Raw genomic sequence first — 26,006 nt, 5'->3', positions numbered from 1 at the left:
CATTATGTGATGTCACTGAATGCATTTATCTTATGTTATGGTGTATGTTATCATCTATGGGCACTATTTGCAATGCTCATTTAGCTTTAAGGTACTATTCAAGGAAAATGTTATATGATATCCATGTAAATTGCCTATTCCACCTCAGGTGGTCAATGGTGAATAAAGAATCTGAATCTGAACCTGTCGGAGGGTGGGGAGATCGGGAGTAGACTGGTCAGGGTGGCCAGTTGACCCCCTCATCTTGGGCGCATCGGTTCTCTAGCGGGAGCCCAGCCTCACTCAGGTCGGAACTAGTAGATTTATTTTTCTGATACAGCTTATATTGGATATATCCAATACGGCAGGCGCAGGGAGAGGGGGGGTCAAAACCAGAATCCTTGGCGGAAGTGTTCTATCGGTATCGAAAATGGTGCAGTCCGGCTCGCAGCAGTTCGTGTTTGCTAGCCGGGTGCAGGGCGGGGCTGATGGGCACCGAGTCAGTGCCGGCCAAAAAGTCCGGCCTCTCTTTAGAGTGGCGACTGAATGATACAACCAGTCTGTCCAGCCGTGGCTCGGAATGAAGGAAGTCTCATTCGGGGAGGGAACCCTGACATACGGTGTTTGCCGTGTGGCTCCTGGCGACAATAGTTGGCGAGTGAGTCGGTGACTAGAAGCGTCTCAGTTTCACCATAGGCCAGTCCGAGCTAATTCCGGACCGTTTTACCAGTGGTTGCATAGGTCAACAGATGTCGGTGACTGCACCAGTATGATGGCAGTAGAATGACTGCTTTTCTTGACCATAGGGGGGGGGAGGGGGTAGACTGTTCCACTGTGGCCGCTGACTCGATGCCCTCTGCCAGCTGGTTGTCCAATGCTTAAACGCTCCAGTGCCAGCCAGGCGTGTCGAAATACGGTTGCCTCGGTCATCTCATAGTAACTCTGTTGCAATACTGCGCACATGTTCATATTTTGGGAACTTTGCCAGTCGCCGATCTGGTGATCGTACTGACATACTGACACCGATCATGATGGCGAAATGCTGTGACCACTTGGCGCAGTTACAGTAGTGGTGGCTTGCACTGACTAGCACTGCTGCAGACTGACGGTGCGTCAGTCTATATGGTACTAAATGCAATATTGACTACAATGCACGTGATGCTGCTTTCACGTTTGTCTCCTGGACTTAGTAGACACTGGCAGAAGATCGTAGCAGTGGTGGCAAAATGTGATTATACGAGGAGTGGAGGAACGCTGTTGACATTAGTGTACTGTGTTGTCATTTGTCTACTCACATTCCCTATAATTGTGTTATCCTAAAGTTGGGTTATTATTAAGATTCAAATCGTTGGATCACTTTGAAATCTTATCGAGAGCTGACTTAATATTTGTGCAGTTATTTTTGAAATCGAGCTCAGTCAGGTATTTGTAATGTGTTGGATTTGCAGTAATTGTACGACTGTTTAAATTAAGAAATCTAATAAGGTGCAATCTCGAACGCTGGTGCACGGCCATCAGTCGGGTATCGGAACTTGTTTTGTGTCTTAGGTTGTGATGTTCGAACGTAATGTTGCTGTAAAGTTCACTGTTTCATTACTAAGGAAGTCTCATTGTTTCAGTGGCTTTCATAGGTCACAGTACTGGTTTTTATGTACAACAAAATCAGTGTTCAGTGACCTTTACATTTTATTGGTATTCATTCAAGATTGAGCACATCAGTGAATGGTAGTTCAAAACCTGGCACATTTTAACTCTCATTGTGCTTACAAAAATATTAATTTTTGTGTCAAGAGACATCCGAAAGGGTTCCACTGGGCACTTGTAGGTTGCGGTTCTGTGACTGTGCTATTCGTAGTCCAGAATGCTACATGCCACTTACTTACAAAGCACTGTCAGTAATAAGTAGTATCCTAATTAGCTGGAGCAGAACTTAAGGAGTATTCATTACTATGTTTTTATAAAAACCAAGAAATACATAAATCAAAAGTTATTGCACAGTACATAAAATCAAACACAATTGAAAACCCTGTCTGTGAACAATGGTAAGGGATGAGTCAGTTGTTTTGAGAAGTTATGCATAAGCTTTCAATAAAATATCATAAGTGCGATATTTCAAGTACATTCATTGTGATTTCTTTTTATTCAGGTTCATCATTGTTTAGTGATTCATGGTGTGGGTTCCTGTAGTCATGTCCTAGTTCATGAACCATGGGCAACGTATGAGTGGCCAAGTAAGTGGTCCCGACAGTCGGGATACCAGTTACTTTGGAATAAGGCTGGGCATCTCGGACATATTCTGAGTCGTGGTCACCTTTGTGCTCATACGGCAAAGACTACCAAATCCACCGGTTAGTCCCTCAGCCGTTAGGGGTAAAACCCAATGGGACTCGGGGCAAGTAAGGCTAGCAACCTGCTTCCCTGGTACTTTAAATATGATGCTGGCAATAATCGGAGCAAAATGCCTCGGACCTTTGGAGGTGACGGAGTCCCACCTCTAACTGACAAACCAGGGACTCCTAAGATACGGCTTGGCAAACAAATGGTAATGAGATGGGGAGCTATTAATATCAATGGGGGCTACTCTGGGTAGAAGGTAGAGCTGGCAGAGGCTGCAAGTAAGATGGGGCTGGACGTTTTAGCTGTTAGTGACATTCGGGTAAGGGGTGAGAAAGAAGAGGAAGTGGGAGAATACAAGGTCTACCTGTCAGGAGTCAAAGCAGGGATAGCACAATGGGGTGTAGGGCTTTACATCAGCAAAGAAATGGAACCCAGCGTAGTTGCAATAAGGTATGTAAACGAACGACTGATGTGGATAGATTTGACAGTGTCTAGCAAGAAAATTAGGATTGTGTCAGTATATTCGCATTGTGAAGGGTCAGATAAAGATAAGATGGATAGTTTTTATGAGGCACTCAGTGATGTAGTTGTTAGAGTAAAGGACAAGGACAGTGTTCTGCTCATGGGTAATTTTAATTCCAGGATTGGAAATCGAACAGAAGGGTATGAAAAGGTTATGGGTAAATTTGGAGAGGATATGGAGGCCAACAGGAACGGGAAACAACTCTTGGATTTCTGTGCCAGTATGGGCTTAGTAATCACAAACTCCTTTTTTAAACATAAGAACATTCACCGGTATACTTGGGAAGGCAGGGGAACCAGATCTGTCATTGACTATATAATAACAGATCAGGAATTCATGAAGGCTGTGAGGGACACACGTGTATTCAGGGGATTCTTTGATGAAACTGATCATTATTTAATCTGCAGTGAAATTGGGATTGTGAGGCCGAAAGTGCAGGAGGTCAGGTCCATATGTAGGAGGATAAGAGTGGAGAAACTTCAGGATAAGGAAATCAGGCACAAGTACATAACAGCGATCTCAGAAAGGTACCAGTTAGTTGAATGTAGTCAATTACAGTCATTGGAAAAGGAATGGACAAGGTACAGGGACACAGTACTAGAAGTGGCTAAAGAATGTCTTGGAACAGTAGTGTGTAAAAGTAGGATGAAGCAAACAGCTTGGTGGAATGATACAGTCAAGGCAGCCTGTAAAAGGAAAAAGAAGGCGTATCAAAAATGGCTACATACCAGAACCCAGGTAGACAGAGAAAGTTATGTTGAAGAAAGAAACAAAGCCAAACAGATAATTGCAGCATCGAAGAAGAAATCGTGGGAAGACTTTGGAAACAGGTTGGAGACTATGGGTCAAGCTGCTGGAAAACCATTCTGGAGTGTAATTAGCAGTCTTCGAAAGGGAGGTAAGAAGGAAATGACAAGTGTTTTGGACAGGTCAGGAAAACTGTTGGTGAATCCTGTGGATGCCTTGGGCAGATGGAGGGAATATTTTGAAGAGTTGCTCAATGTAGGTGAAAATGCGATCAGTAATGTTTCAGATTTTGAGGTAGAATGGGATAGGAATGATGATGGAAATAGGATCACATTTGAGGAAGTGGAAAAAATGGTCAATAGATTGCAGTGCAATAAAGCGGCTGGGGTGGATGAAATTAAGTCGGAACTCATCAAATACAGTGGAACGTCAGGTCTTAAATGGCTACACAGGATAATTGAAATGGCCTGGGAGTTGGGACAGGTTCCATCAGACTGGACAAAAGCAGTAATCACACCAATCTTTAAACATGGAAACAGAAAAGATTGTAACAACTACAGAGGTATCTCTTTAATCAGCGTTGTGGGTAAAATCTTCTCAGGTATTGTTGAAAGGAAAGTGCGAGTATTAGTTGAGGACCAATTGGATGAAAATCAGTGTGGGTTTAGGCCTCTTAGAGGTTGTCAGGACCAGATCTTTAGCTTACGGCAAATAATGGAGAAGTGTTATGAGTGGAACAGGGAATTGTATCTATGCTTTATAGATCTAGAAAAGGCATATGACCGGGTTCCTAGGAGGAAGTTATTGTCTGTTCTACAAGATTATGGAATAGGAGGCAAACTTTTGCAAGCAATTAAAGGTCTTTACATGGATAGTCAGGCAGCAGTTAGAGTTGACGGTAAATTGAGTTCATGGTTCAGAGTAGTTTCAGGGGTAAGACAAGGCTGCAATCTGTCTCCATTGTTGTTCATATTATTTATGGATCATATGTTGAAAACAATAGACTGGCTGGGTGAGATTAAGATATGTGAACACAAAATAAGCAGTCTTGCATATGCGGATGACTTAGTTGTGATGGCAGATTCGATTGAAAGTTTGCAAAGTAATATTTCAGAGCTAGATCAGAAATGTAAGGACTATGGTATGAAGATTAGCATCTCCAAAACGAAAGTAATGTCAGTGGGAAAGAAATATAAACGGATTGAGTGCCAAATAGGAGGAACAAAGTTAGAACAGGTGAACGGTTTCAAGTACTTAGGATACATATTCTCACAGGATGGCAACATAGTGAAGGAACTGGAAGCGAGGTGTAGCAAAGCTAATGCAGTGAGCGCTCAGCTACGATCTACTCTCTTCTGCAAGAAGGAAGTCAGTACCAAGACTAAGTTATCTGTGCACCGTTCAATCTTTCGACCAACTTTGTTGTATGGGAGCGAAAGCTGGGTGGATTCAGGTTACCTTATCAACAAGGTTGAGGTTACGGATATGAAAGTAGCTAGGATGATTGCAGGTACTAGTAGATGGGAACAATGGCAGGAGGGTGTCCACAATGAGGAAATCAAAGAAAAACTGGGAATGAACTCTATAGATGTAGCAGTCAGGGCGAACAGGCTTAGATGGTGGGGTCATGTTACACGCATGGGAGAAGCAAGGTTACCCAAGAGACTCATGGATTCAGCAGTAGAGGGTAGGAGGAGTCGGGGCAGACCGAGGAGAAGGTACCTGGATTCGGTTAAGAATGATTTTGAAGTAATAGGTATAACATCAGAAGAGGCACCAATGTTAGCACTGAATAGGGGATCATGGAGGAACTGTATAAGGGGGGCTATGCTCCAGACTGAACGCTGAAAGGCATAATCAGTCTTAAATGATGATGATGATCATCATCATCATCATCATTGTTTTCAAATATTTCTAGTGTAATAATATTTTTTTAAAGCTGCAAATTCTTTTCTGAATTTCATTCTTAAAAATATGACAATGGGCACTTAACAATGTTGACTTGTAAACTGAATGCAATCAGCACGGGTTATCATTGACTTACACGTATACTTTCCAGGCGAGTTAATGAAACTTTAATGTGAAACCTCTCAAAAATAAAAATTTAAAAGGTCAAAATTGTTTCTATTAAGAAGTATTACATAACCAATTTTTGAAATAATGAATTATAATAACCTCAAAATTTAATCTGTGATTCATCACAATATAAAAGTAATTTTATTGCCACCTACTACAGAGAGCAAACAATGTTAAGGATGCCCATTAACATTTTTGGCATCACACTGGCACATACATTCATTTAAACTGTGGTAAGGAGCACAACTTAACATTATTTCCTAGCAGAAACAATTAATGTATTGATGTTGACGTAATTATCAACAAGTGGTGGAGCGAATTTACATTTGGGAACATATTCAGGACCCTTATCTAACAAGGAGAGGCCCCCAGCAGTGGGATTGACTTTTTAAAACCATCTATACAGTGATGTCATTGAAGGTCCAAGGTATAACACCCTGCAGCCATTCACCCTGGGGGCCCTTGTTTGTGGATAATAATAATAAAAAAAAAAAAATACAGAATGTCATTGGTGCTCTACAGCTTTAAATGAGGAATGTTCATCTGGCTGGTTGCATAGTGTAATGGTAAAGATACTCTCTTCATGTGCAAAAGGCTGTATGTTCAAATCTCGTTAAGTTGTGTTGTACCTTATGTAAGTTTACCTATAGGGGTGTATGTTTTATTTTTTCTGTCTATATTTATCCATTCATTTACCTAAGTAGTTTACAGTTAAGATTAAAACTGAGTATGCCAGCAGCAATCTAGTCCCTGGAGCTAGTGAGAAAAAATGAGAAACATTAATTTTCTTATGTATGTAAAAACTACTAGCCAATGTTCATCGATCTTGTGCTGTCTGTGTTTTCCCATCCGTAAGAGAGGGAAGATGTGGATTTCTGTTGAGTTCACTAATAACATGAAATATAGTAATTCTTATAGCATGAAGTCAATTTCACGTACTAGTTTCTTATTTCACCTGACCTATCTATCTGCATTACTGGTCCTGTAATACTTCGTGAGAAGCAAGAAATTTAAGTAGAGCAAACTAGACACTGTAACATTGTCTTCAAAGAAGAAGAGGTGGTAAATAACTTCAGGGCTCGAAGAACTATCATCTAATAATCCAATATTATATGTTACAGATTTTTGTGTATATGAAAAATCAAAAGTCTGCCTGACTGAAGTGTGTGTTGCTGTGGGTAAATTTGCTGAGTCTCACACACCCAAGTGAACTCGCTATTGTTGCACTCTTTGTGCAGTGCCAGCACATTTACAGCATAATTATTATTCTTAAGACTATTAAGTTAACAGTAGAAAGTGCTTTGAATTGTTTTAAATCTCTGTTGAAATGACATTGGTCATTATTTTTATTCAGTTAATTGTTCTAAATGTATTTTTTTTTAAATTTCTGTTTCTTTGGCACAACATTTTAATCACTCTATTAGCTTTTCAATTTGCTCACACTTTTCTTTGTATCATTATTCTTCCATTTAGAATCTTTGTTCATGTGTTTTGAATATTTTTATCTATTAACATCGATTTAATGTATGAGTGGCGGCAACTTGAAATTAGCGGAGATCTAATTTCAAGTTGCCGCCACTCATACCTCACCTGTCATTCAACAACATCTTTGCCTCTGCACTTCTGCCTCGACTGACATCTCTGCCCAAACTCTTTGTCTTTAAATATGTCTGCTTGTGTCTGTATATGTGTGGATGGATATGTGTGTGTGTGCGAGTGTGTACCCGTCCTTTTTTCCCCCTAAGGTAAGTCTTTCCGCTCCCGGGACTGGAATGACTCCTTACCCTCTCCCTTAAAACCCACATCCTTTCGTCTTTCTTTCTCCTTCCCTCTTTCCTGATGAGGCAACAGTTTGTTGCGAAAGCTTGAATTTTGTGTGTATGTTTGTGTTTGTTTGTGTGTCTGTCGACCTGCCAGCACTTTCATTTGGTAAGTCACATCATCTTTGTTTTTATTAATATATACATCTTACAACTACATCTTTGCACTATTTTTCTACATAGTCTCCATAGCGATTGAGGCACTTATCGTATCTCTTCACAAGCTTTGAAATTCCTTCTGCATAAAAATCACCCGCTTGTGCCTGGAGCCAGCCTGTGACCGCATCTTTGAGCTCTTCGTCGTCATCAGACCGCTGTGACCTGAGCCATTTCTTCAAATGCATGAAGAGGTGATAATCACTTGGCGCCAGGTCTGGGCTGTAAGGTGGATGGTTGATAACGTCCCACTTGAAGGACTCAAGAAGGGCCATTGTTCTGTGAGCAGAGTGAGGACGGGCGTTATCGTGCAAAAAAAAGATACCGGAAGTCAGCATACCACGGCGTTTGTCTGTATAGCCCGTCGTAACTTTTTTATTGTTTCACAGTACACGTCTTGATTAATGGTCGTACCACGTTCCATGAATTCAACCAACAACACCTCTTTGGCATCCCAAAACACCGTTGCCATCAGTTTTCTGGCAGAAAAATCTTGCGAGGCTTTTCTTGGTTTGGTAGGCGAATTTGAATGTGCCCACATCTTTGATTGTTCTTTTGTCTCAGGGTTCATGTACTTAATCCAGGTTTCGTCACCGGTAACGATTCTGTTTAACAATGGTTCTCCTTCGTCCTCATAACGTGACAGAAAGTCTAATGCAGAGGCCATTCTTTGAGTTTTGTGGTGGTCGGTAAGAATTTTGGGCACCCATCGTGCACAGAACTTACGGTAACCCAATCTTGCTGTCACTATCTCATACAAGAGAGTCTTAGAAATCTGTGGAAAACCAGTAGACAACTCCGACATTGAGAAACGTCGATTTTCACGAACTTTTGCATCAACTGTCTGAACGAGTTCGTCAGTCACCAATGATGGTCTACCACTCCTCTCTTCATCATGAACGTTTTCTCGTCCACTTTTAAATAAACGTACCCATTCACGGACAACTCCTTCACTCATAACTCTTGGTCCGTACACGGCACAAAGCTCATGATGAATAGCTGCTGCAGAATATCCTTTGGCTGTAAAAAACCTTATGACAGCACGCACTTCACATTTGGCGGGGTTTTCTATTGCAGCACTCATTTCAAACTGCCACAAAAACTAAACTAGCGCAGGTACGACGTTCACTCGACCATGGCTTGATGCCGACTGACCTGTTGAGTGCGTGAACGCACAGATGGCGTCGCTACTCCCCCCACAACCCGCACTGTGACCGATTGGAGGTTACTTTCTGAACCGCCCTCGTATTATGATAGATAGATGAAAATAAATTCGCATGCACAGAAATTCAGAATGGAATGAGCATGATATGAAGGAAAGTGAGTGCAAGTGAAAAAGTTCATACGATTATTAAAGTGATGTGACAAAGGACTAGATATAAAAAAAAATACCTTTAAACCAATTAATTGAATAAAAATAATGATCAGAGTAATTTTGAGAGATATAAAAATAAAAATTTTTAAAGCACTTGACAAGATATGAATTCACAACCTGTAGTGCATGAAGACTACTTTAGCCATTATACTGCCCAACCAGCCTGCAGAATATTTCTTATTTAAAGCTGTAGAGCATCACATGATATTCTGTAATTATTATTATTTTGTTGACTAATATCAGATTGACTGCAGTGTGTGATTCCTGGGACCATAAGCTACCTCACCGAATGGATGATTCTTTAAAAGTAGATCCCTCTTCTTGTGAGTTGTAGTGATCCATGTCATGCTAGGATTTGTACAAATTGTCCTTGAACAGAATTTTCCTGGCACGAACACCGCATCATTATGACTACTGGCAGCCATGTTTTTGTACTTATCACTGTTCACATGCGCACATCCTGACAAAGTTGACATTAGTGAGAATACCAGATTAGAGATAGAGCTGCTGTTTTACTTTCGCGCTGAAGACCTTGCTGTCGTGAGCCCACAAAACCCTGTTTTACTTTCATGGAACTATCAGCTAATATGAAGGCAGCACACTGTGTTCTACACACAGTAAGTCTGCTTCTCACTCGTATGTGGGATGAGACAGTTCAAACCTGCATCCGACAATCCTGATTTACGTTTTCTGTGATTTCCCTAATAAAATGCTTCAGGCAAATGCCGGGATGATCATGGAATATAAATGGAAAAAAAAATGCCAGGATAATCATGGAATATGAATTAAACACACCATGTAACTTGTTTTATATGCAAGAAGTCCTCACTTTGGGAGGACGAAGGTTCAAACCTGCATCCGGCCATTACGTTTTCTGTGATTTCCCTAAATCGCTTCAGGCAAATGCCAGAATGATGCCTTTGAAAGGGTACGGCCGACTTCCTTCCCCATCCTTCCCTAATCCGATAGGACCGATGATCTCGCTGTTTGGCCCCTCCCTCAAATTAACCGATCTGTTTCTCATCGATTCTACCTTGCCATTGCTTACAGTGGACATATTTAATACTGTAGTCTGAAGCTTAGCACTTTAAACCTCAGGCAGATGCACCGTTTTTCATAATGTGAGCGTACTTTACATGTGTACAAAGAATAGTGAACTTTATGTTACCAAGGTAAACATGGATGACCAAAACCACTGTTTAGTTTAATTAAACAACAATAAAAGAGATCTACATACTGTGACCTAAACCAGTGTTCAATTAAATAATATTGAAATAAACTTTCTTGTATGACTCTACTGCCACAGACAGGTGTTACCCCACAGTAATGATGGACTCAAAGCATTAAGCAGTGCAGTTGTTTCAGATCCCAGCCAACTGCTTATTAAATCTCTAATTATCTCATGGCCAACAGTCTTATTGTGAAATTGTGCTGCAAGCTTGTAATCTGGATCATTTTCTTGCACAGAACATAAATTTTTTGTCACCTAGCTCGCTGTTTATTTTACGCTGCTGCTGCTGCTGCTAATGTCGATGTATGGCAACACAATTTACCACTGGTTAAGCTGAAGCAGTAATGAAGAAATAAGTATGGGGTCGTAATCGTGAAACAACAATGTAATGGTGCAAAACAGTTTTATTTATGGGTGGCACTCTTTATACAGAGATGCGCCCATCAAGGCTTAAGACAGTAAGTCTGACACTATAGCTCAATTTTCAGCAAATATTTATAGTGAGATTGAAATTTTGTAGTATGTGGTACTAGGAAATTTTAAAGATCAAATTCCTCTGGGAAATAAAAATCCTTTGGTAACACTAATTATATCATGGCAAGCAACAAAACATAAATTATTCCCTGAATAATAGATTTCAGGGAAACATAAGCTTTGAAATAATTCTGGATATCTTGTTAGTAATCTGTTGCATGCACCCCACAATTTTTGTTTTAAATTTAACAAGTATTATCATAGGTATTAAAAATTCAGAAGCACAAATTTTCTGGACTATCTGTGTGGGGTTAAGAATCTCTATGGCACTAGGAGAAATTATTTTATATAAGGGGCATTCAAAAAGAAACGATCTGGAGGCATAATTACAGAAACTAGTACCCATATCTTAGACGCATTGACCCTGGCTGTTGAGACACTTGTCCCACTGTGACACAAGGCGGTGAATGGCTGTCTCATAAAATTTCTGGGGCTGCGATGTTAACCAGTTCTGCACATACAGCTGGACGTTGTCATATGAGGTGAATCATTTGCCCCTCAGAGCCTTTTTAAGGGGACTAAAAATGGCATAATCACAGGAACAGAGGTCCGGACTGTATGGAGGGTGGCCAAAAACTTCCCATTTGAATTTCTGCAGGAGTGCCGCGACTGTGTTGGCTGTATGATGCTTTGCATTGTCATGGAGGAGAATGACCCCACAGGTGAGATTGCCTGGTCGTTTTGATTTGATCGCTTGGCGAAGGGTGGTCAAGGTTTGCGAGTAACACTGGGCATTCACTGTTGTCCTGTGCTTCAGGAAGTGAATCAAGAGGAGGCCATTTTGGTCAAAGAAGAACATCAGCATAACCTTTCCTGCTCGTGTTTGGATGGCCTTGGCTTTTTTGGTGGTGGTGGTCGTGGATGCTTCCACTGGAGATTTTGTCATTTTGATTCTGGTTCAAAGTGATGACACCATGACTCATCTCCAGCCACCACGACTCATCTCCAGCCACCACTCATGCCAGGAACGCATTCCCTCCTGAGCATAGCACTGCAGATGAGCAAGACAGTGGGTCATTCAACATGCTTCGTAGTGTGGTTGAAGGCCGTGGGACACCCATTGGGCACACACTTTTCGCATATGGAGTCGTTCCTTCATAATGGTGTAAGCACTTCAGACACTTGATCCAACCACGACAGCTATGGCTTTCACTGTCACTCGGCAGTCCTGGCTAATGAGTGCATCCACCACCTGGTTGATGGTAATGCAGTGTGATGCTCCAGACCGTGCATCATCGGCTAACGACACCTGTTCTTCCATGAAGCGCTTGTGCCATGCCTTGACCCTTGCAAGGGACGTGCAGTGTTCACTGTACACTTGTGACATTTGTCGGTGAATGTTCGTTGCTCCTACTCCTTCTGCTGTCAGAAAATGAACACCACCTCTTTACTCTTCATTTGACAAGACCACGTCACTGTTTGCAATGCGACTGGCAGCGTTGGACGATTGATGCATGCTGCTGCTAGCTCTGTATAGTCACATGACGTGCACGTGCGCCCTCTAGCAACAGACTGTGAACTTCCATGCTGTGGTCAGAACCACGCCTTGTTACACATGCCACGATATTACCCTCCTGTCACTGGTTTGTGCATTCCTAACTCCAGCTCGTTTCTTTTTGAATGCCCCTTTTCATTTCTTTTAAAACATGTTATATTAAAACAATTATTTACATTATTTTTCTACAGTTTCTGTATTTGTTTGAAAATTTGTCATAACATACTAAAAGTTTTTGTGCCCATAAATCATAGACATCTGCTACCTGTGAGGATAACCAGGCTTTAATGCTTCTTTCACCTCGTCATCTGTTGTGAAGTGCGTGCCACTGAGAAACTCCTTTAGGTAGTGGAGCAGGTGAAAATCGAGTGGACAGTCAGTTCGTATCCAAAAGATCTGATCAGATTTTTACTGTGAATGGCAGAATGGCATTGCAGTAAAAAAACTCCAGCCACGTCACTTATCGTGTGCTGCATGTTGAATTATAGTCAGGGTAGTGCAGTATGCAGCTGCATTTGTTGTTGTTCCATGCCACATAAATTTGACTAACTAGACTTGTGTCCATCCCAAAATATGGTTGCCATAATCTTTCGTGTTGAGATCGTCTGTGTGGCCTCATCTTTGACTGGTGATACCTCTATAAGCCATTCTTTTGACTGACATTTGGGACCTGGGGTCATGTGAGAAATCCTCTCGTTCCCTGTGACAGTGTTCTCTAAAATTTGATCACCTTGCTAATGACATCGGCCCAAAAAATCAAGAGCACAAACCGTTGTTTCCATTTCTTGTTTCTTAATAATATCTTTATTTATTAATAAGCCTGGAATTACCATTTTAAAATAAATGTTTGTAATTGCAAAAGGGAACCAATAGTAACTGATTACGACCCTGTCCACAATCGTAACCGAATCCTGCCTTCCTTGACTACCAGGTTTCAGTATATTGTGAATTTCTTCGTAATACACTATGTGACCAAAAGTATCCGGACACCTGACTGAAAATGACTTAAAAGTTTGTGCACCCTCCATCGGTAATAATGGAATTCAGTATGGTGTTAGCCCACCCGTAGCCTTGGTGACAGCTTCCATTCTTGCAGGCATATGTTCAATCAGCTGCTGGAAGGTTTCGTGGGGAATGGCAGCCCATTCTTCACAGACTGCTGCACTGAGGAGAGGTATTGATGTTGGTCGGTGAGGCCTGGCACAAAGTCGGCATTCCAAAACATTCCAAAGGTGCTCTGTAGGATGCAGGTCAGGACTCTGTGCAGCCCAGTCCATTACTGGGATGTTATTGTCGTGTAACCACTCTGCCACAGGCCGTGCATTATGAACAGGTGCTCAGTTGTGTTGAAAGATGTAGTTATCATCTCTGAATTGCTCTTCAACAGTGGGATGCAAGAAGGTGCTTAAAACATCAGTGTGCGCCTGTGCTGTGATACTGCCACACAAAACAAGGGCTGCAAGCTCCCTCCATGAAAAACACGACCACACCATAACCCCCCACCACCTCTGAATTTTACTGTTGGCATTACACATGCTGGCAGATTAAGTTCACCGGGCAGTCGCCATACCCACACCCTGCCATCAGATCACGACATTGTGTACCGTGATTCGTCACTCCACACACCGTTTTCCCACTGTTCAACCGTCTAATGTTAACGCTACTTACACCAAGCAAGGGGTTGTTTGGTATTTACCTGCGTGATGTGTGGCTTTTGAGCAGCCACTCAACCATGAAATCCAAGTTTTCTCACCTCCTGCCTAACTGTCATAGTACTTGCAGTGGATCATGATTCAGTTTGGAATTCCTGTGTAATGGTCTGGATAGATGTCTGACTATTACACATTATGACACTCCTCAACTGTCGGCAGTCTCTGTCAGTCAACAGACGAGGTCGGCCTGAACAGTGGACGTAGGGATGTTTAGGAGTGTAGAAGTTCGCATGCAGACGTGTGACACCCAATCACCTGACCATGTTCAAAGTATGAGAGTTTCGCGGAATGCCGCATACTACTCTCTCATGATGTCTAATGACTACTGAGGTCGCTGATATGAAGTGCCTAGCAGTAGGTGGTAGCACAATGCACTTAATATGCAAAATGTATGATTTTGGGGGTGTCCGGACACTTTTGATCACATAGAGTATATGTACACTTACATTTTCTAGTGATTGTCACATTTTTTTTCCAGGTGAAACCAGCTGGGGGTGACAAAGTAGCTATTCTCGATGCCATCAACAAGCAAATTTCACCACTGGAGCTCATTCCGTATTTTGTAAGTTCGTAGTTGCGGGACAGTACTGTCTTTTCCACACAAACTTTTTATTTTAATGTTATGCTTAGCACAAATCTTTTAAGTAGTATACAGAAATGTTTGTACCCTACATCCAGCCAACAACGTCTAATGTTTGTTGTCAGGTGCTTTCTCCCAGTCCATTCATAATGTCTACGTTCATGACCTTGCTTTAAAAGTTTAAGACTAACTCATGAAAAGACAGCCATCCTGTATGCCAGTGCTGACTCACTTGTCTTATCGCAAGGACACAGAATATAGTTATGGAACTCAACCTGTCTGAAACTCCAGCAGTTTTATTTGCTAATAAAAGACTCTACCAATTTGTTACGAAAATTTCTTTGTCTTTTAATTGTAATCTAGATACAAATAGCATTCTCTTCATGAGCAAAGAATTTGAATATAGCACTGGACTATCACATAATTCAATACAGGCATGTAAGATACTTTAAGACCAAAAGCGTGGCATCTTGGCTACGCACGGTGCTAATTTGTAGTCTGCTGTTTAATAATCGGGGAGCTCTTGTGCAGACATTGCAGTATCTCTATTTCCTTACGAAATTTGTTTATTCAAAAGGAATAACAGCATCCATTCAGCAAGCATTAGACAAGTGATCTACGTGCAGGGAAAATATGATTGCCAATCATTCAAAATGTTCCATTTCTTCTACTATAACTAAAGACAGTCAGTGACAAATTGCATATTTTTAAGCCAGAGTAGAAGGCTCTTCAGTAGGCAAACTCTTTGTATTCTCTGCAGTAATATCTGATGTTTTAACTGCATTTCATAGTAAAGTGGATAATATTTTAGGTGTATTATTTTTATAATATATTGTGGAGTAGATAGTTTTGTTCTTCCATAATGTTAGTACCTCTTATTTTTACAGTTTTGCATGGAGGGTGGACATATAACATTCCTAGTGAATAACTGCAGTGCTGCACTGGCAGCATTGTTCAGACAGAACCTCAGAGTGCCATTTTATCCTTTTAAGGTAAGTTTTTCATGGCTTTTGGTATACTATTAGTACGTAAAACTGGTAGTGGATTCTTTGTATAAATTGCTCTTAGTGAATTTAAGCTCTGAAAAATTCCAAGCTGCTTGCAAAATACCAGCATTGTATTGACTGGAAATGCTACTGCTTAAATGTAATCAGTGTTTGACAGCTTAAAAAATTTTGTTGGTCAATTTTGACAGTTATGCCAATGTATAAAAAGCAGTCAGTGCATGCTAGTCCACAATATAAATTCCTGGTATGGATTACAGGAAGCATTTGAAAGCCTACCATATGAACCTACCCTCTCACCTAGTAATCCATTTTGCTCTAAATCCTCCTCATCAAAAGGGTGGTGCAGTGGACAGACACTTGGACTTGCATACCGAGCAGTGGTGGTTCAAATCCCGATCCATCCATCCAAATTTAGACGTACTCTGTTTTCCCCGAGTCAGTTCAGGCAAATGCTGGCAGGACACAGCTAGTTTTGTTTGCCATCTTTCCCCAATCCGAGCTTGCGCTTAGTCTATAATGATCCCATTCTCGACAGGTCACTAAACCTTGATTGTCCTTCCTTTCTTGAGGTCCCTCACAGTGGTCCTCTAGCCCAGGGATTCTCAAACTTTGTTGTTGGTGACTCCTCCTTACAGGTGCATTTCTTCAGGAACCCCAGTCACTGTCGCAAATATAATTAGTACTATCGGCATATAGGAACAATGGCTATTATAGTTTTTACACACATTTTTCCGCACAGGCACTGCACAACCAGCCCTTCCTGCTGAAACTTTATTGTGTGAATTCTTACGCATAAACAATATTTGAGGAAAAAACACTTGAACTAGTTAAATATTTGTTGATAAGCGCTGTGATTAAAATGGTGTACTAAAACACCCACAGTGGAAACAAATAAGAAAACGGAATAGGTAATTTGCACACTGAAACACTGGCCTTTGTTATATAGAATTCTGTATATGCACACACTGAAGCACTGTGGAAACACTAGCCTGTATTGTATAGAATTCTGTGTATTGTGCACTAAACTTTTATCTGAGTAACTTGCTGGACCACTGAATACGAGGAGTCACAAAATGTTACTAACCGTTTCTATACTGCTTCTGTAAACGTCAGCACAGTTAGTCTGTAGAGCAACAACTGGAACTTAGGAGAGCTCCTCCAATATGCCAGCAATGAAACATTGGTCAAAATGGAAATAACAGAGTTGCCAGGTGCCACAACAAAACAGATCTGATCATTAATCACTACTGATGACAGTGTCCAGTGGAGGAGCCCCTGATTTCAAAATACAGTATATATCGAAAACTAAGATTGATAGGCGAATGCAATAAATGGTATGAAAGCTGTAAGAATTTTATAGAGACATTTCAAGATAGTTGGGAAAGTTGCTAATAGGTGGTACTGTGATCACAGTATGTGCACCTACACATAGGGCACCTCATGTGAGAGTGATCACTTCCACCGTTGAAACCTGAAAGGAGCTTAGTGTACTAAAGGAAGAGGTCGAAATCACGTATTCCATTGAACAATGTGTTTTTCTGGTACTGGAATACCACTGGTTAGAGTACAGTCTTACAGCAAGGAGGCACAGTTTACTATTCCAAAAGGACTGAACATGAAAATCATTTGCAGGCTTTTCACCAAATTCCAATAGGCAGGCAGCATGGCTGACGATGTAATGGGGAATGTTGGCCCCAGACAAACTTCGGTTACTTCTGAAAATGTCGCCACAAATAGTGGAATTATTTGGAAAATTCCAAGGAAATACTTATGAAGAATTCGAGTGGAGACGAGTTTGAAGGGTTTCAGCATGCAGAGACTACAGAGAGAGCCTATACATTTCTATTCAAAATCAAAAGACACTGGGCCCCACTGGTACAAATTGTTTGACAGACGGCTGACTTTGCAAACCAGATTCTCACAGTGATTAATTATGAAGGGTTTGATGTTGGCTGCATCTGGTTCACAGATAGAGCACACTTCTATCTGAATGAATAGAAAAAAAGAGGAGATTCTGGGGTTTAAAAAAATCCTCATTTGTCTGAAGCAAAACCACTGTATTTTCCCAAATTTACTGTTTAGGCTGCAGTATGCAGCAGAAGCATTATTTACCCTTTTTTTAACGTGAGAAACAATCACTAGTGAATATAATAATATTATAAAAGGGAAAGTTGCCACCCACCATATAGCAGAGATGCTGAGTTACGGATAGACATAACAAAAGACGGCCACAAATAAAGCTTTCTGCCGGTAAGTAAGGCCTTCGTCAAAAATACACATGCGCACGCACGCACAGTGCACTGTGTCTTCAGTTGTCTACGACAGCATTCGTGTGTGTGTGTGTGTGTGTGTGTGTGTGTGTGTGTGTGTGTGTGTGTGTGTGTGTGTGTGTGTGTTTGTGTTTGACGAAGGCCTCACTGGCCGAAAGTTTGTGACAGTCTTTTTGTTGTGCCTGTGCCTATCCTTCCCACCCCTCCTACCGTGGTATTCTGCCGCCCACCGAACCTACACAATATACTCGTCCATCCTTACACAACCCCTGCTCCCAATCCCTTACCTCATGGCTCATACCCCTGTAATAGACCTAGATGCAAGACCTGCCCCATACATCCTCCTACCACCACCTACTCCAGTCCGGTCACTAACATCACCTATCCCATCAAAGGCAAGGCTACCTGTGAAACCAGTCATGTGATTTACAAACTAAGCTGCAACCTCTGTGCTGCATTCTTTGTAGGCATGACAACCAACAAGCTGTCTGTCTGCATGAACGGCCACCGACAAACTGTGGCCAAAAAACAAGTGGACCACCCTGTTGCTGAACACACTGCCAAACATGATATCCCTCATCTCAATGACTGCTTCACAGCCTGTGCCATATGGATCCTTCCCACCAACGCCAGCTTTTCTCAATTGCGTAGGTGGGAACTTTCCCTGCAATACATCCTACGTTCCCATAACCCTCCTGGCCTCAACCTCCGTTACTGTCCTCACCCATCCAGCCTCCTCCCTGTTCCCATTCCAGCACTAGACAGCCGTCATTTCACCGCCACACCCAGTCTTTTAATTTCTTTTATTTCTCTCCTTTCCTCTACTTACCCCCTCCCCCCTCCGCACCTTCTCCCCCACCCTCCGTCTAAACTGCAACACTTCACTGTCCGCCACTCCCACCATACTACCCCTCCTTACCCCCACCCAGTCACCACTCCCATCATGCACTAGTGCTGCTGTTCACAGTGTGGTTTCAGCTCTCTGAGACTGCAGATGTGTGTGCAAGTTGCGTTTACGTGAGTGTGTTTGTGTGCGTGTGTTTATGTGTGTCTACTGCTGACAAAAAGCTTTAATTGTGTGAATCTTTTTGTTGTGCCGATCGCGACTCAGCATCACCGCTATATGGTGAGTAGCAACTTTCCTTCTCTGGTATTGTCACATCCTTGTTACCAAGATACGGAACACTGAGACAATACCTGCAGATCTGCGTGACACTGCTATTATTAGGATACTCAAAAAAGTCGATCAGACGCATTGTGGAAACTACCGAGGAATATCACTACTCTCAACAGCTGGAAAGATCCTTGCTAGAGTTCTCTCCAACCAACCCTACCTGAAACTCGGTGCGGCTTTAGACCTAATCGGGGCATGGTGGATATGATTTTCAGTGCAAGGCAAATGCAAGAAAAATCTAAAGAACAGAACCAGTCCCTGTACATGGTATTTGACCTTGTTAAAGCCTATGACTCTGTTAATCAAGAAGCAATCTGGAAATATCTGGCATCAAATGGATGTCCTGGAAAATTAATCAAAATACTCTCTTTCAAATTCTGAAGGTGGCAGGGGTAAAATACAGGGAGAGAAAGGCTATTTACAATTTGTACAGAAACCAGATGGCAGTTATAAGAGTCGAGGGGCATGAAAGGGAAGCAGTGGTTAGGAAGGGAGTGAGACAGGGTTGTAGGCTCTCCCCGATGCTATTCAATTTGTATATTGAGCAAGCAGTAAAGGAAACGAAAGAAAAATTCGGAGTAGGTATTAAAATCCATGGAGAAGAAATAAAAACTTTCGAGGTTCGCCGATGACATTGTAATTCTGTCAGAGACAGCAAAGGAATTGGAAGAGCAGTTGAACGGAATGGACAGTGTCTTACAGGAGGGTATAAGATGAACATCAACAAAAGCAAAACTAGGATAATGGAATGTAGTCGAATTAAGATGGGTGTGGCTGAGGGAATTAGATTAGGAAATGAGACACTTAAAGTAGTAAAGGAGTTTTGCTATTTGGGGAGCAAAATAACTGATCATGGTCGCAGTAGAGAGGATATAAAATGTAGACTGGCAATGGCAAGGAAAGCGTTTCTGAAGAAGAGAAATTTGTTAACATTGAGTATTGATTTAAGTGTCAGGAAGTCGTTTCTGAAAGTATTTGTATGGAGTGTAGCCATGTATGGAAGTGAAACATGGTCGATAAATAGTTTAGACAAGAAGAGAATAGAAGCTTTCAAAATGTGGTGCTACAGAAGAATGCTGAAGATTAGATGGGTAGATCACATAACTAATGAGGAGGTATTGAATAGAATTGGGGAGAAGAAGAGTTTGTGGCACAACTTGACTAGAAGAAGGGATTGGTTGGTAGGACATGTTGTGAGGCATCAAGGGATCACCAATTTAGTAATGGAGGGCAGCGTGGAGGGTAAAAATCGTAGAGGGAGACCAAGAGATGAATACACTAAGCAGATTCAGAAGGATGTAGGCTGCAGTAGGTACTGGGAGATGAAGAAGCTTGCACAGGATAGGGTAGCATGGAGAGCTGCATCAAACCAGTCTCAGGACTGAAAGACCACAACAACAACAACAACAACAACAATTACTACTACTACTACTACTACTACTTCTTCTTCTTCTTCGGCTTCTACATGACAACATGAATGCCACTGTCCTTGCCAGCAATGGACACGGAGAAATGTTTTAAGATTACCACAGGAGTCAAGCAGGGATGTGTTATTGCACATAGCCTATTCTAGACATTTGAGGAAACCATACTTCACCTTGTTAAGGAAAACCTACTGTTGGGTGTTGGAATAGCGTATAGGACTGATGGTAAGCTACTCAATGTTAGCATACTCAGAGCTAATATAACAGCTGCTGTCATTGAACTTACACTGATAACATTATCTTGACAAATACAGAGGAGGATCTACAAACTACCCTAAATGCATTCAGTCTGGCATACAAATCCATTCGTAAAGAGCTTAATGTAGACAAAATGAATGTCCTCTGTCAGCCAGCCCCAGATTCCACTACAGCTGCTCCAGTTGTCACAGTTGATGGAACACCTCAAGGGATTGTAGAGTATTTTCCGTGTCTTGGAAGCCATCTTTCTGAAAAATCAAACATAGATGCAGAAATTCAATACTGACTAAATTGTGCAAGTACTGCATATGGTTGTCTTTTGAAAAAAGTGTTTGATAACCATGATTTGAGTGTTAAAACTAAGCTTACAGTCTTCAATGCCATTATCATGCCTACACTTCATTATGAACGTGAAACCTGGACCACCTGCAGGCCTCTCTTAAAGTCCTTAAAAAATAAAACCAACGCTGCCTAAGGAGAATATTGAAACTAAAGTGGCAGGATCGGCGAACAAATACCACCATTTTGGAAGAAACCAACTCCACCAGCATTGAAGCAAAAATTGTCATACATCAATTTCATTGGGCTGGTCATATCATCCGGATGCCAAGCTCCTGTTTCCCTAAGCAAATCATGTTCTCGTAATTGAAGAATAGCCAATGCAACAAGGGAGGGCAAACAAAATTATATAAAGATGTCCTCAAGTCAGCTATGACAAAATGTCAAATAAACACAAATGATTGGGAAACTGCAGCCCTAGTTAGTCCAAGTGGTGATAAATTGTTCACCAAGGAACACTTCATTTTGAAAAGCGGAGACATTTGCAGGAGAATAGGAAGAGAGATCACAGAAGAAAATAAAAGCTCTTGAGAGGAACAAAACAAATCTGTTACACCATTCAGTCAACACCAACTGGGTGTGCCATACTGCGGGAGAATCTGTGGCTCCAGAATAGGACTATTTAGCCACCAAAGGATCTGCAGATAGCACTACTAAAAGCCATTTCATAATGAGTAAACTACTATGATGATGATATTAATGACCCTACAGACATTATTAATAGTAACATCGGGCTTTTTGCAGATGATGCAGTTATCTATACTGAAGTAATATCTAAGAGAAGCTGCGTAAATATTGAGTCAGATCTTGATAAGATTTCAACATGGTGCAGAGATTGCCAACTTGCTCTAAATGTAAAATTTTGCAGTTCACAAAACAAGAAAACGTAACATCGAATGACTATATCAGTAAGTCACAGATGGAACTGGCGAGTTCACACAAATTCCCGGTATTGATAGTTTGTAGGGATATGAAATGTAGTGATCTCATAGGTTCAGTCATGGGTAAAGCAGGTGGTAGACGTCGGTTTATTGGTAGGATACTGGGAATGTACTATCAATCTAGAAAGGAGATTGCTTAAAAATCACTTGTGTTGACCCATTCTAGACTCTTGCTCAGGCGAGCTGGACCCATACCAAATAGGTTTGGTTGACCTTGGGAGAGTAGCACTTAAATGTTGAGAGAACTAAACTGTCAGACTCCTGCACAATGCCAAGAAAGCTTACTTGTGAAGTTTCAATAATCAGCTTTAAATGATGACTTCAGGAGTGTACTGCAACCCCTTACCTATCATTCCTTCAGGGATGTTGAGGACAAGGTTAGAAGAATTACAGCATGCACATAGGCATGGAAGCACTCATTCCTCCCATGCTCTATACCGAATGGAATGTGAAGAAATCGTAATAACTGGTACAGTGGGGCTTACCCTCTTCCATGTACTTAACATACATTTGCACAGTATAGATGTAGATGTAGAACCACTAAAATTAGTTTAGTTTGCCTGTCTGTGGAGCAATCACTTGCTGTGTTGTTTTCTTCTTTCAAACAATTTTTATAGTTTTCTCTTTGCTATCTAATACATCTTTTTAATGACAGCAACGTGAATTGGTACTTCAGCTTCATTCCAAGAAAGTGAACCTCTCTGCAGTTCTGCAGAAAATTATCAGTAAAAGGCTAAATTCTGAGAAAACGGTCTTAGACCTGTCAAACCTGAATAGCATTCCTGGTAAGTATGTCTTCAACATACATGTTAATGATAAGATCTGTGCGTACATTTCGTGCACTTTATGGGTGCACTTTTCAGTAAAATTTATGTTTTTTCTGGAAGAAATTATATCATGGTAAACTCACAGTGGCTTGTGCTGTAGATATTACATGCTTCGTGTCTCTCTTTATTACATAGGTAGTTTGTCAGCAACTTTTAAGTTCTGAACTTTCCTATGATTCTTCCCCTGAGCTTATACTCATTGAGAGATGGACAGCCGTGAAATATTAGTGTGTCTAATCTCACCAAATAAAATTAGTCAAGACAACTCTGGTTGCTTTGGAGCAATGCAGGTGATGGAGAACTGGTACCAGATAGTTAAATGGTCATCCAGTGCTGATGTAAACCATTTCAGTGAAATTGTGTGTTTGTGTGTACCTGTCAGTTATTTGGAATTGGCACTTTAAGTGTGTCGATGTGGAGAAGTGGCAAAATGGCAGAGGCAAGTTACCATGTTTTTAAGTGCCCATTGCTGTACGGCGAATGAATTTGTCCATTCTGTTGGAGGGTTATCCAACATGTCTAAAAGGAATGGTGTACCACAAAGCCACATAACACAGTGCAAGAACAGTAGTCGTAAAGAGATCCTAACTAAAGGTACTGTAGATGAGTGTCACACCTTATCTATGACTGTCAGTTTCAAATCCAACAGGAAATGCTGCTGTCAGTGAATACGGGTTCATCTCAACCAGTTTCCAAGTTAATGTAGTATAGGGAACTTCAGGCAGTGGAGATTTGGAGTTGGGTGCCTCACAAAAAGCCATTGCTTCCAGCGACACACAAAGTTATGGGTCTTCAGCAGTTCAAACATCCATCCGAAATTTATAGTACAAGAGACAGGCCTGGGATATAGGTTCTATTTGGTTCAGTGCGGTGATGTATGATAAAGGGAAATTAGGCTACATTTGGTTTGGTGCGGTGAGTTATGTTGGAGATATACCCGGGGACGCCAGACGACTGCTTGTGATGTCAAAGCAGGCAGGGCCTCAGAGTCTGCCGAGCAGTGCAGTGTGCCATGGAGCTTCATCCATGACGAAGTTCCACAATTGTGAGACTTGGTGAATTGGGAGAACTACAGATAACACAGAACCAAATTGGACTCAGAAGCACATTGAGAATCGGTTCTTGTTATTGCATGTAAAAAATTATTGTTGATCAGAAGTTAAGCCAATTTGTAATTGCGACAATAAACACTCTTTGTGAACCTACTTGCACATTTCACAACATAATAGTAGTTATTTCACGTGAAAAGTCTTGTGGAACGTGGAGCCCTCTGAAAAGAGTAAGAAGATCTCATCGAGAAGGAGAGAACCCTTGCAAAACTTTTCCCAGGTAGTTTCTAAACACAAAGATGCAAATATTCATACTAAGTTATGATCACTTTCATGGGATATGATCAAGTCTGATTCTGCAATTAAATTCCACTTACACATTTAAAAAAAATCTTTTATCTAAAGTTATGCTACATAGCAACATGTGTGCTTACTGTACAACAGCCAGACTAAAAAAGACGCCACATAATGGTGACAACAAATGAAATACAGTATTATCTGTTTTATAGGAAAAGATATACAAAGTTCATTTCCATGTGACTTTTTTGATCATGTCCCTAACCAAACAATTGTATTATGATATTAATTACAAAATTTATTTTACACAGAAAAACAAAAACAGTAATTCACCACAAATCACAGTATTAATAGATTTCTATTGGTATATTTTCACCTCACACTTCAGACAGCTATGAAGTTACATGGAAACAATAAATATTTTTATGGCTAGCACATGTTACACAATATGGGCCAAATGACACAGAAAGTAGACTGGAGGCATGTTTTGTGGTTTGATAAGTCATTCTTTCTAAATGACTTGGTGTCGAATGTGTTCGCATGTGTTCGAATGTGTCAGTGGCCCAGTGAGACTGTAACCCACAGTTTATGTAGGGTGTAGTTGAGGCCAAAGATGGTTCAATGATGTTTTGGGGGTGTTTTTAATATTATGACATGGGATCGATCGGTCGGATTACCACATACATGAATTAGGGTATTTATCTCAATATCCCCAGTAACCAAGTATTGTTCTTCCTACTACATCTGCATGATGAGTGTGCTGTATTTTCCAAGATGTAGAGGACTGTGTTCACAGGGCTGCATAAATGACAGATACGTGGGCACCGTATCTCATATTAACTGTCCCATTAAATCACCCAATCGTATCTCCATATAGTGGCTGTATATGCCATACCTGAGGAAACTTAGGGATGCTGTTCCTTACCAAATCGAGAACATTACTGAGGCTAGGACAGTATTAGCGTGACATCTTCTGGGAGTAACTCGTGTTTTATCTGTGTGCTTGTAAACAGCCTCATGGGTGATCTTAGAAGCTTCACAAAGCTCTTTGCTGTCATACATTGGAAAGTGTTGACATTGTAAAACTGAAACAAAATGCAGGAAGTTTTCTGAGGATTGGCATTTGGTGCAAGGACTTTACAGTTGTCACTCAACATGTAACGTGTCAGGGATAATTGGTCAAACTGACAGATTACTTTTAGGTTACACAACTGGGAGACATTCACAGCTGTTGAGTACATGAAGTATACATCCAATATGTTTCAAAATGAAATGACCACGAAACTTGTAAAACATTCATTCAACTCATTCTTGAGTATTATTTGTAAGCCTAGGACTCTAATAGTGCAGGATTACTAGAGAAGGTTGGGGGGAATGTCCAAAACTGAGCAGTGCATTTTGTCACAGGTTCAGTAATTAAGCACAAGATTCTCATACAGATACTGATCCATAACAGGAAAATCATAGGATTTGAAATCTTACAGAAGCTTATCCCCTTAACATGTTGATTTTTTTCCCCCAAATTATACTCCAAAGTTTTTTTATTAATGAAAAAGTCATGTAATGAAAGGCAATGACATATATACATTTGAAGATAGCTTTTAAAGCAAAAAATTATTGAGTTACAAAATTTTGAAGGTCACCAATAATACAATCCCAAATATACTCATGCACTGGACTTTGACTGAAGTAGCCTCAAACTTGAAGTCAATTTTTAGTTTCTGTTCAGCTATGAAGTCTAACCATGTATTTTACAATGGTTTCCTGTGAACATAAATCTTGGAGGAGCTGACTGGAGTACAGTGGGGTTTTTATCTCATACTACTGATGAGAACTTGTTGCCCAACTGACTAAC

General features: G+C 41.0%; 1 protein-coding gene across 2 annotated transcripts in view; it reads left to right on the top strand.

Moving 5' to 3' along the window:
- LOC126106369 (nuclear RNA export factor 1-like) overlaps positions 1-26,006 on the top strand; it is a 148,967-nt gene that overhangs the window by 10,925 nt on the left and 112,036 nt on the right. For both annotated transcript variants that reach the window (XM_049912634.1, XM_049912633.1), the window contains exons 3-5: positions 14,464-14,547; positions 15,453-15,557; positions 22,634-22,763. In XM_049912634.1, coding sequence (XP_049768591.1) covers positions 14,464-14,547; positions 15,453-15,557; positions 22,634-22,763 — 319 coding nt within the window. The remainder of the gene's footprint in view (positions 1-14,463; positions 14,548-15,452; positions 15,558-22,633; positions 22,764-26,006) is intronic.

The sequence above is a fragment of the Schistocerca cancellata genome, chromosome 10, assembly GCF_023864275.1.
Source record: "Schistocerca cancellata isolate TAMUIC-IGC-003103 chromosome 10, iqSchCanc2.1, whole genome shotgun sequence".
Lineage (NCBI taxonomy): Eukaryota > Metazoa > Arthropoda > Insecta > Orthoptera > Acrididae > Schistocerca > Schistocerca cancellata.
This window is presented reverse-complemented; position numbering and strand designations above follow the sequence as displayed.